This window comes from Rhinoderma darwinii, chromosome 1 (assembly GCF_050947455.1).
Source record: "Rhinoderma darwinii isolate aRhiDar2 chromosome 1, aRhiDar2.hap1, whole genome shotgun sequence".
Classification (NCBI taxonomy): Eukaryota; Metazoa; Chordata; class Amphibia; order Anura; family Rhinodermatidae; genus Rhinoderma; species Rhinoderma darwinii.
This window is the reverse complement of record NC_134687.1, coordinates 271,961,319-271,974,037: the sequence shown is the minus strand read 5'-3', so window position 1 is coordinate 271,974,037 and position 12,719 is coordinate 271,961,319. Positions and strand designations below refer to the sequence as shown.

Below are 12,719 nucleotides of genomic sequence, written 5' to 3'. Positions count from 1 at the left end.
ATTCACAATCTCTGCACTTCGTTACTCTGTCTGTGGTAGTTACAGCAGAGGAAGCGCGATCTCGCTGTAACCTGTCATTTACCGCGTTAGTGTTAGTATAAGACCGCACATAAGGATCTAACAGGATCCCTATGCGCTGTGTAAATGAATGGAGAGGAGTGCATGATGCTGATTGGTCAGCGTCATACACTCCCCAGTACAACGCCCACTTGGTCTAAAGTAAAAATACGCCCAGTTGGCCATTAAGCAACTCATTAGCATAAATCTAAAAACGCTAATAAAGTGGTAAAAATAGATCGTTTATTTAAATAAAAAGCACTGCTGTCACCTACGTTATTGCGCCCATCTCCTTATGTAGGAGATAGGGCACTTATACTGTGGTGACAGAGGCTCTTTAAGAGGGATATACACAATACTCTCCTATCAAACAGGATAGGTGATAATAGTCTAATCACTGGGGAGCCCCACTGATCCAGAGAACAAGGGTCTCAAAATCTCCTGTTCATCCTCACTGCTTGACAGCAGCGAGGATGACTGGTACAGGGATTGTTATGCTAGGAACAGCAGTGTTGACTCCACCTGCTTTTTTTGTACAATATCTAAATAATGTACATTGCCAGCTATAGCAGGTACATTGCAATTTTTTTGCACCAGGATTGGGTTTTACTTCTGATCTCATATGGTTATTGAGCTTTGTCTGACAAGTCGACACCTCCCCATCATGTACAACAGTTAGGCTTGTTTTTATTGGTGGTTGATCCCCTTTCCTGTACTGGCACCATCTGTGCTGTATGTACAGTAATAAGCATTAGGAAATCATTTTTATCTCTGTACCGTAGTACCAGGAGGTTGCCACTACAGACTTTAGTGGATTCTCCTTTTTGCAATCTCTGGGTGAGCAGGAACTGTGGAAACCCCTTCAGATTTTTCCTCGAAGTTCCGTAGGCCCCTGTATTTTTCCATTGCAGACTTCTAAACAGTTGAATGCTAATGTCGTTTTCTACATATGACATGTAGCCCTTTACCATTAGTGGGCTCAGTAGTTACCAGACCAATTACCCAATCCCAACGTTGCACTGATGTGATGTGAATAGCAGGGAGAGGGGGGAGAAAAAAAAAAAGAAGTCCCTGGAGTGGTGATTAAAGGGGTTTTCCCAGCCAATATAAGTGTTGGCTCCTTTAATATGCAAGTCAGCGTTACTTACATCTAGATGGGCGCTCCGGTGGTCAAAGGTGTCGTACCGCCGTTATCAGCTTCAGCCTCGTGACCACCAAGCTCAGTTTTCTTTGTGAGGACACCGAAACGGGCAGACCACGAAAAGCAAAGGCAGCCTGAAACCCTCACGTTCATCCTCTCCATCATGACACCTAAACCCCTCCCTTTTTCTCTTGCCGCTCAGAAGCAGGAAGATGTATTTGGCCACATCCATTGTATGATACTCCAACCACTGGTGGTGTGTTTAGCACATTGCCATGGAGGACAGGTGGTTATTACCACTGACTACCAATGAAGAGGCGTGGTTGCGGTAAGAATGTGACTGGCGCGGATAACGGTGGAATGGTGCATCTGACCACCCAAGCATCTGTCCATATGTAGTTAACGCTGACTTACATATTAAAAAGGAGCCAAAACGTATCCGCCAGGAAAACCCCTTTAAAGGTATATTCCTAAATTACATTCTTTCTGGTAGATATATTCACTACAGCAGGGAGCACATAAGACCAACCTGCAGGCATGTACTGGAAGATCCTTTGTATAATATGTATCTTCTTCATCTTCCTCAAAGTTCAGCTCACCCAGCAACTGACTTGTTTTTCCCACACCATCATCCACGGTGCCATTCTGTAGTATACCATCTGGGCCATTATCCTACAAGAAATTTGGACATGTTTATAAATATAACCAAAATAACTCTTCATGTAACTGCACTATTGATTCTGTCAAAAAAACGGAAACCATTAGAAATGTTTCCGTTACCATTGATATCAATGGTGATGCAAACGGAAGCTAAGGTTTCCGTTTGCCTTTCCAATGAGGGGGTTCACCCGACGGAAACCCTCAACAGAAAGCCCACGCTGATGTGAACAGGCCCTTAGATGAAAGTTACACAGACAGCTGTTAACGGACTACAAAGGGCAGATGTTGCAAAACACAAAGGGTGTGTAAAACAAACCGTAATAATCCACGGGGTGCTACAATACAGTCATGAGAAAAATAAAGTACACTCTTATCAGGACAATGAAAAAAAAACCAAAACAAACGAACATATGGTCCTTCGGTCTTAAAATAACGTAAATACAACCTCAGATGAGCAACAATACATGACAATTACACTGTCATTATCAAAAACTAGGCCAAAATGGAAGAGCCATGTGTGAAAAACTAAGTACATCCTCACTGCATCCTTAAAGGAAAGGCGTCATTTTTTAAAGTACCTATTTTTTACTGTACTGGGGGCTGCCATGTTTGTGTCGTGAAGAGACACACACACACGAAATCATACACAGATGAAATATGGCAGCTACAGGGCATAACGAACGGGAGCCGTTCATTATATACTGTGCTTGTGCCGTCTAGCTCTGTACTGCGCATGCGCAGTTTAGCTCGACTGCATAGAAGCTGGTTTGTAGGTGGAAAGCAGGCGCCATTTTGGAGAAGACCAGCCGCACTGCAGGTAAGGTGTGCGTGCGTGTGGGTCTGTGTGTGCTCGCCGCTGTTCCTGAAAAAGCAGTGGATTGGCGGCTATGAAGCATCAGCGGCACACGAGCTCTGCTGATATTTCATAGGCGCTTGCCTCTTTAACCCCTTCACGACTGCCACATGGCTATATACGTTCTAACTGCCGATGCCCCGTGCAGTTAGCACGTGTCTAGACATCGGCAGCCTGGAACAGGTTTAATGAGTGCAGTGCTGCTTCAGCGTGAGCAGCACTGCACTCATGTGTGCTGGGGCTTTGAGAGCACCAGGAATACACCCCCCACTAAAGATAGTACCACCCACAACCCCCGCAAAAGCCTCTGTAGATCGCGCCACCTAAGCTCCATCCAGCATCGGACAGTGACGTCAGGGGCTCTGTCTAGAAGCGGAATCCCCGGCCAGTGCGATCTGACAGCGGGGATTCCGCTCCTAGACTCAGTTCGGGTGGTGTTATTTACAGTCGGGGGGGGGGGGGGGATGCTATCTACAGCAGAGGGTTGCCATCTAGCATCGCACCCCCCACTGTAAATAGCACCACCTGAACTGACTGTGGGTGCAGAATCCCCGGTGTCAGATCGCACTGACCGGTGATTCCGCTTCTAGACAGAGCCCCTGACGTCACTGTACATTTGCACAGTGACGTTAGTGTCTCTTTCTAGGAGCGGAATCCCCGGCCGACACTCTGACTGAGGATTCTGCTACTGGAGAAGCCCCTGGTGTCACTATCCATATATGGACAGTGAGGTCAGGGGATACTCCTGGAGCGGAATCCCCACTATGGCAGGGTATTCCGCTTTTAGAGTTAACCCCTGACGTCACTGTCCATATATGGACAGAGACATCAGGGGCTTCCAGTAGAAACGGAATCTTCGGCCAGAGGGATTCCGCTCCTACAGGTAGTTACAGTGGTGCTACTTATAGGAAGGGGGTGTCATTTACAGGGGAAGTGGCACTATCTGGAGCAGGGATATGGCTAAATACAGGGGGGATGTCGCCATCTGCGGGGGGGGTGGGGATGTCGCCATCTGCGGGGGGGGGGGGATGTCGCCATCTGCGGGGGGGGGGGGGGATGTCGCCATCTGCGGGGGGGGGGGGGGGATGTCGCCATCTGCGGGGGGGGGGGGGGGGGGGATGTCGCCGTCTGCGGGGGGGATGTCGCCATCTGCGGGGGGGGGGGGGGGGATGTCGCCATCTGCGGGGGGGGGGGGGGGGGATGTCGCCATCTGCGGGGGGGGGGGGGGGGGGGATGTCGCCATCTGCGGGGGGGGGGGGGGGGATGTCGCCATCTGCGGGGGGGGGGATGTCGCCATCTGCGGGGGGGGGGGGGGGGATGTCGCCATCTGCGGGGGGGGGTGGGGATGTCGCCATCTGCGGGGGGGGGGGGGGGGATGTCGCCATCTGCGGGGGGGGGGGGATGTCGCCATCTGCGGGGGGGGGGGGGGGGATGTCGCCATCTGCGGGGGGGGGGGGATGTCGCCATCTGCGGGGAGGGGGGATGTCGCCATCTGCGGGGAGGGGGGATGTCGCCATCTGCGGGGAGGGGGGATGTCGCCATCTGCGGGGAGGGGGGATGTCGCCATCTGCGGGGGGGGGGGGGGGGGGGGGATGTCGCCATCTGCGGGGGGGGGGGGGGATGTCGCCATCTGCGGGGGGGGGGGGATGTCGCCATCTGCGGGGGGGGGGGATGTCGCCATCTGCGGGGGGGGGGATGTCGCCATCTGCGGGGGGGGGGGATGTCGCCATCTGCGGGGGGGGGGGGATGTCGCCATCTGCGGGGGGGGGGGGGGGGATGTCGCCATCTGCGGGGTGGGGGGGGGGATGTCGCCATCTGCGGGGTGGGGGGGAAGTCGCCATCTGCGGGGGGGGGGGGATGTCGCCATCTGCGGGGGGGGGGGGATGTCGCCATCTGCGGGGGGGGGGGGATGTCGCCATCTGCGGGGGGGGGGGGATGTCGCCATCTGCGGGGGGGGGGGGATGTCGCCATCTGCGGGGGGGGGGGGATGTCGCCATCTGCGGGGGGGGGGGGGGATGTCGCCATCTGCGGGGGGGGGATGTAGCCATCTGCGGGGGGGGGATGTCGCCATCTGCGGGGGGGGGATGTCGCCATCTGCGGGGGGGGGATGTCGCCATCTGCGGGGGGGGGGGCATGTCGCCATCTGCGGGGGGGGGGCATGTCGCCATCTGCGGGGGGGGGGCATGTCGCCATCTGCGGGGGGGGGGGCATGTCGCCATCTGCGGGGGGGGGGGCATGTCGCCATCTGCGGGGGGGGGGGCATGTCGCCATCTGCGGGGGGGGGGGCATGTCGCCATCTGCGGGGGGGGGGGCATGTCGCCATCTGCGGGGGGGGCATGTCGCCATCTGCGGGGGGGGGGCATGTCGCCATCTGCGGGGGGGGGGGCATGTCGCCATCTGCGGGGGGGGGGCATGTCGCCATCTGCGGGGGGGGGGCATGTCGCCATCTGCGGGGGGGGGCATGTCGCCATCTGCGGGGGGGGGGCATGTCGCCATCTGCGGGGGGGGGGCATGTCGCCATCTGCGGGGGGGGGGCATGTCGCCATCTGCGGGGGGGGGGCATGTCGCCATCTGCGGGGGGGGGGCATGTCGCCATCTGCGGGGGGGGGGCATGTCGCCATCTGCGGGGGGGGGGCATGTCGCCATCTGCGGGGGGGGGCATGTCGCCATCTGCGGGGGGGGGGCATGTCGCCATCTGCGGGGGGGGGGCATGTCGCCATCTGCGGGGGGGGGGCATGTCGCCATCTGCGGGGGGGGGCATGTCGCCATCTGCGGGGGGGGGGCATGTCGCCATCTGCGGGGGGGGGGCATGTCGCCATCTGCGGGGGGGGGCATGTCGCCATCTGCGGGGGGGGGCATGTCGCCATCTGCGGGGGGGCATGTCGCCATCTGCGGGGGGGCATGTCGCCATCTGCGGGGGGGCATGTCGCCATCTGCGGGGGGGCATGTCGCCATCTGCGGGGGGGCATGTCGCCATCTGCGGGGGGGCATGTCGCCATCTGCGGGGGGGCATGTCGCCATCTGCGGGGGGGCATGTCGCCATCTGCGGGGGGGCATGTCGCCATCTGCGGGGGGGCATGTCGCCATCTGCGGGGGGGCGCCGCCATCTGCGGGGGGGCGGCGCCATCTGGAGGGGGCGGCGCCATCTGGAGGGGGCGGCGCCATCTGCAGGGGGCGGCGCCATCTGCAGGGGGCGGCGCCATCTGCAGGGAGAACTGTGGTACTATTTACAGTTGGCACTGGCACTATCTACAGTGGTATTGCCTCACTATCTACATGTGCACTGTGGTGTTTTCAGAAGCTTGGGACAAAAAGCCCTAACGAATTAAATTCATCCATTTTTTTTTTTTTTTAACGTCCATGAAAAATGGGTGGCAAATGCCAGTTAAAAACGGTCAGACGGCCGGGAAATTATTAAAATTGACACATTTATGCAAAATAGCCATGAAAAACTGACAGTTGATTCGTTGTTGACTGCCATTTTTTTCACGATCCTGCTTATAGAACCGTCTTCACTCTCCCCTCACAGCGATCCAGGGTGACAGAGAGAAGAGGACTAATTGTTACAGAGCTCTGCAGTGATAGATATATATATATATATATATCTCTATTACATACATATCTCTCTATTACAAAAAAGTGTTTTCTTTAACTTTTAGAGATTTGTCTGCTCATAATAAAAATTAAAAACACTGAATTAAACGAATCTAGAAAATGAAAGCCTCATATGACTTGTGATATTCAACGTAGTTCCAAAAATACTACTGTTTAAAGAAGTGCATATCAAAAATGGAATATTTGACCTGGACACAGGGGCATCAATGACCCTTGGTCATGAAAGGGTTAAGGTACCAAACAAAGTACTGGGAAAATGTAAATAAAAATAATCATGGAATTGAAAAAAAAAACCACCAAAAAAACGATTCATCCATTGTTTTTTTGGGTTTCTTTTTTAGGGCTGCCATAAAAATTCTGTCAGTCAATAAGATTACGCGATGCCAAACTTTAGTTTTTTTGATTATCTACTTTTACAACGAAAATTCTAATCGTTACAGTAACAAAGAAAAGAAAAACCACCGTAATTTTTTTTGTTTACCTTACAGGTTGATTATTATTGCATTGTAATGGTTTGAACTTTTACAGACACCACTATATTGTGTTTTTTTTTTAACTTAATATTTTTAATTTTCGAACTTTACTGAAAACGTTAAAACTACTTTTAACATTTCTCTTCAGTCCCCCTAGGGAACTCGAACAAGCGATCATTAAAACGCTGGTACAATACAATGCAATATGGTGGCTGCATTTTTGTTGCTTTTTCAAACACAGCCTAAAGAAAACATCTGAAAAAAATGCAACGTTTTTGGAAAAAGGCTTGCGTTTTTTTTTAAAATGATTTAGCAGTAATGTGATTTTGAATTGAATAGTTATAGGCTTACAAGCTGAAATACTTTAAAAACGCGTGGGCACTTAAAAACGGTACAAAAATATATGCTTTTTTTATGCAATTTTTTAGGCTTAATTTTAAAATGCAAAAAGCAGCAAAGAAAACAACAACATGAACCCAACCTTATATACTGCAGTATATTGTGATTTTCACCAGGTCCTATTAAGCTTTGCCTCTGGCAGGGACTTATAGGAGCAGAAAGATGGCAGACCTGGGGGCTTTCATTAGGCCACCAGGATGCTAAAACCACCATAAAAACACGTAAATTACGCCAAAACCGCAACAAGTACACGCCGTGTGAACAGGTTCTAAAACTGGCGTTTCAAACGCCAGTCTTAATATAAAGATCTCAGAAGATGCATCTAATTTAGATTAAATAGATTTCCGCTATAAATAACACCAGTTTCTGGCGAAAAAATTGAAAGTTAATTTGTCGGGCCGTGTCATACCCTTTCCCCAAGCACCACCCACTTTTTGAAAAAGTGACGGAGGCAGCATAAAAAGAAAATACGCGAAATTATGATAGAAATGTATGACAAATCGGACGTAAAGCGCTTACTGCCTCTTAGTATACGAGATGTCATGTGATATTGGAATCCCAATTTTCCGGGTGTTTTTGCGATTATCGCATAAAAACATTGAAGAACCTCCACCTAAAAACAACTATTACAGTTAGAATGTGAGTTTGCATTGCGGTCTCACATGAGATTGCAGGCCACCACATCACCTAACCGGTCACATTTGGCAAGCAACGGTGAACATTTCCTTTAGGATACTACAATTTATTTTCACATAAATATGAAAATTGCCCAAATATTGTCTAAAATTAATTATAATCTGTATGCGATGGGATCCCTTTAGTGGTGGAAGCCAGAACGATTATACGCAAATACAAATTAGTCAAGCACAGGGGCGTTTAGCCTGCTAAAATATTATATCAAAATTAAATGACCGCTATACATTAAAAAGGTCACCAATGGAACCAAGCAAAGCTGTGTATGGTTTACATTTACACAAGACTATGATGGCATGTTAAGATGAATGGTATTTAAACTCTGGTCTTGTTGGGCTTAGTTCACATCTGCGTTGGAGGCTACAGTAGCGGCCTCAATTGCAGATTTTGCCGAAAATACCGGAGACAGTAGTGCAAATTGCTGATCTATAATTTCTTCCGGTAAAACCACGGACAACCCCCGACGGCATTAAAGGGAATGTGTCGCTAGAATTTTTATTTTATTGTTTTTCCAGTTAAACAGTTAGTATGTGAATGATTACACATGGTTTTATATTTTTTCACAAGTCAGGAAATATTATAAATTAGATTCTAATTTATAACATTTCCACGTGCTGGTCACTAGAGGGAGCAATTCCCAAAATTGCAGCATTGGTAATGTGGTAAAGCAACCTCATTGCTTTATGCTGCAAATTTGGAGTAGAGACACTCGCTCTAGTGTCCTCACACAATCCCCCCTCCTTTATTCTGGCTAGTGCCAGGACAAAGGAGGGGGTTGAATGTTCAAACCTCCTACACTGTATGTATGCCGCCATTTTCTGAGCGAATGCACAGTGTAGGAGGATTAGATACAGTGGTAATCAGCCAGTATAACACTATCATACACACACTTCACATACACTAACATAAATTACCTGCTCCTGCCGCATCCGCTCCTAGCGTCTGCGCTGCCTTGAACAGATGGCCGGAAGCCGCGACCGGAAGCGGCTTCCGGTCCACATGAAAATGGCGCCGGATGTCACTCTACCAAAGACCTTCCTTTTGGTCTGTGTGGGAGCAAAATATTTTCGTGACACCTTCCCTGTAAAGTCAAAGGGTTCCAGCAAGCCCCGATGTTGTCCGTGGTGTAGAACAACGGAATGGCGAGCGCAGGTGTGAACCGGCCCGGTTTCACTTAAAAATTGATATTTTTTTTGTTGGGGAAAGGGATAGAAAAAAAAAAATAGACCACCTCTAGCTGCTGGACTTTGGTTACTATATTTGGGTTTTCCAAAATATCATCGGTAGATTGCAATGCCACATATATATTATAGGATTTCACCATTACAGCAAATATTTTTATTTCCAGTTAACAGCTCTGTTCTAAACAAGTTCGCTCTCCGAAAGAACAAAAGTTTCATGTATAATGCATGACTGTACTGACTTATACCTGGATATCCTGATCACAGAACTGGTTAGACAACTCCTACAATGATATGTACATAGGACTCTATAAAACTGTTTAGCATGCAGATTCGTGTTAGAGCTTTGCAAGTCCATGAGTTGTTCTCTTCTGAAGTAGTTTCAAAATTGTATTCAGTAAATTCTTAGGCCTAGTTCACATCTCGTTTCATCCCTACGTTGTGCCTGTATGTTGGGAAAGCTCCCAACGTACATGCTAAACGTTTCCATAGGGCTTCATTAGCCCGACAGAGGCCAAGAAGAGCGTCTTTAGGACTTGATTGGGCTGGTATAAGTCGGTATTACTTTTTTGGGGAGGATGGAATAACGTAGTAGACTACATTATTCCATTCTGAGGTATTCCGCAAAAAAACTAAATGTATACAGAGCAGTATATGTTTTTTTTTTTAACATGGGATCCTACTGTATGTTTGACGAATGCCACTGTATATTACTTGTCAGAGGTATACTTTAAATGTATATCTCCGGAAGCTTTCCGAAGTCCCCGATAAGAGCATCAGGTAGCGCTTGGCATGGGAATTCAGGCCTTGGGGTAGCCCCTGACATCATTGTACATATATGGACAGTGACGTCAAGGGCTTTCAACTACAGAGTCCCCGGCAAGAGCAATCGGCAGGACTCTGGCTGGGAACTCCCAAACTGGAGGAGCCCCTTACGTCATGGTCCATATAGGAAGACACGTCAGGAACTCCTCCAGGGGCAGAATTCCAGCATCTCAAAGCTCCTAATGTCACTGTCCAAATACAGACAGGGGCTTCCCCAGGATGGGACTTTCTGGCCAGAGTGCTTGAGCGACGTAATGCACTGTAAGACTACACAGTGGAATACGTCCCTACCTCCCGTCAGAGCTTTGCATCGGGACTCCTCCCGACAGAAGGGAAAAAAACCGAGATGTAAACCAGGCCTTCGCTATATATACACGTTTGATTGGATTCTAGTGCACTTTTTTTTTTTTTTTGCCCAAAAACACTGCGGCCAGCTATCACTTTAAATTCTAAAGTAAAATATGAGAATATCTACGCACAGAGTGTGGCAGATTTACTATTGGTCTTGCACCCAAACTCTGGCCTAAGTTAAGCCTTCTCTTTGGCGCAAATCATCTATCAAGAACAGATGTTTCAAATTCAACAATGGGGCAGTGCCTTAGCAGGAAAAAGGTGTAGAATAAGATGCACCAAAACTGTTGCAAAAAAGTGATTTACAGTAAGCAAACCAAAGGGTGGCATGAAATTAGACAGAAGCGTCTAAACTTGTGCCAAATTTATCATCCAGCATGAGCAAATGTGATAAATTTGGCACATCTAGTCTAATTCTTAGCTGTCTAAACTTAACCCCTTCGCGCTCAGCAACGTACTATTCCGTCACGCTGACTGACACGTTCGCGCTCAGCGACAGAACAGTACGTCGCAGGGAAAATGCATCGCCATTTTCCACCGGCGCGTGCACGAGATGTGACAGCTGCGGTTTCCGACAGCAGGCTATCACAGCTCAATATGCCGGGACCTGTCGCGATGGTCCCACCTCCACGATCGCCACTATTGGTCAGTTAGTAACTGTCCAATAGTGGCGATCGGTCTCTTCACTTCCTCTCCCCGACATCACATCCTGCCACTCCCGCCCTGAACACCTCTGTTGGAGATAGCGAGGCGTTCAGAGCGGTTGTGAGAAAGAGAGAGAAAAGTAAAAAAAAAAAAAAAGTCTAAAAAAACAACTTTTTTCGGCATCCCACCTCTCCCATCTACTACCCAATCCTGTACCCTTCCTCCTTGTGTTCCCCCCACTTCTTAGTCTTCAGGACCAATTTCTTGGTCCCTGGGGATTATTATTATTTTTTTTTTTTTATAAAAAACAAAAAAATATATACAAATTTAGAACAAAAAAACCCAGTTAATTTAGACAATTTAACTGGTTAGTTTAGTATTAGGGTTAGTGTCAGGGAACCGTCAAAAAGCGTAGTTCGGTAAATCGTCAGGAATCAGTCACCGTAGTTAGATCTAGCGTTAGGGGTCCATCACCGTAGTTCGGTTTAGCAGCAGGGAAGCTCGGAATAATCTAGTTAGCTTTAGGGTCAGGGAATAGTCGCCGTAGTTAGATTTAGTCTCAGGGAAGTTTAAATAAAATCTAGTTAGGTTTAGTGTTAGGAACCCTCGCCCTAGTTAGGTTTAGTGTCAGGGAAGCCCACTCGCTCTATAAAAACACCAATATTTTTTGGCTGCTTTAGGTAGCAGCCTATTGTTCCTAGTTAGGGAAACAATCAAACATGTCGACACAGACTTGTCGGATGGTGAGACTTATTTATCCACCTCCTCATCCAGTGATGAAGAGGAACCCCCTAGGAGACGCCCCAGGACCACCCCCACAGTTGAAGCCGACGAGCGAGATGACCCTGCCACAGTTCAAGGCCCCCGAGCGAAGTGACCCCATTTGGACCCCCACACCAGACATTTATGAGCGCCAAATCCCAGAGTACACGGGCAGCTCAGGGATAAAATTTAATACGGCAGGGCTCAGTGAAATGGACTTTCAAGTTCTTCTTCACTGATGACTTTATAGATCTTATGGTCTCCCAGACTAATTTATATGCCCAAAAGTATATTACTAAGATCCCCACATCATTTTATGCCCAATCCCACAGGTGGACCCCTGTAGATGCAGCAGAGTTGGGCAAGTTATGGGGACTTCACTTGAACATGGGGCTTCTGAAAAAGCCATCCATTAGGACCTTCTGGAGAACGGACATCTTATACCACACCACGATGTACCGTATATGGCCATGTCCAGGATACGTTATGAGGCAATACTTCGCTTCTTACATTATACGGATAATGAGCAGTGCCTACCCCGAGATGACCCCAGTTTTGACCGTTTGTACAATCTGAGACCATTTTAGTGCCCGGTTTGCCCAAGCATACACCCCCGAGAAGTGTATTTCTATTGAGGAGTCACTGGTACATTTTAAAGGGAGGCTTCAATTCCGCCAGTACCTGCCGAGTAAGAGGGCAAGGTATGGCATGAAGATGTATAAGCTGTGCGAGAGTGCATCAGGGTATACCTACAAATTTAAGATATATGAAGGGAAGGACAGCAGTATTCAGCCCCCAGAATGGCCCCCCTTACTGGGAATTAATGCAAAAATTGTGTGGGATTTGGTGCACCCACTGCTGGACCAGGGTGACCACCTCTACCTGGATAATTTTTATACCAGCGTCCCACTCTTCAAGTGCCTCACTTCCAGAAGTACTGTGGCATGCGGCACTGCTACAAAAAACCTGAGAGGCCTCCCCAAGACGCTGCTTGGGCAAAAACTCCGAAGGGGTGAGAGCAGGGCACATTCTAGCAGCAACATATTGTGTGTCAAATACAAGGA

The 12,719-nt window shown here is 49.1% G+C and overlaps 1 protein-coding gene across 1 annotated transcript in view; it reads right to left on the bottom strand.

The window, feature by feature from the left end:
- UPF1 (UPF1 RNA helicase and ATPase) overlaps nt 1–12,719 on the bottom strand; it is a 123,893-nt gene that overhangs the window by 73,395 nt on the left and 37,779 nt on the right. Inside the window, exon 2 of the mRNA XM_075864032.1 lies at nt 1,728–1,870. Within this exon, the coding sequence (XP_075720147.1) occupies nt 1,728–1,870 (143 nt within the window). The remainder of the gene's footprint in view (nt 1–1,727; nt 1,871–12,719) is intronic.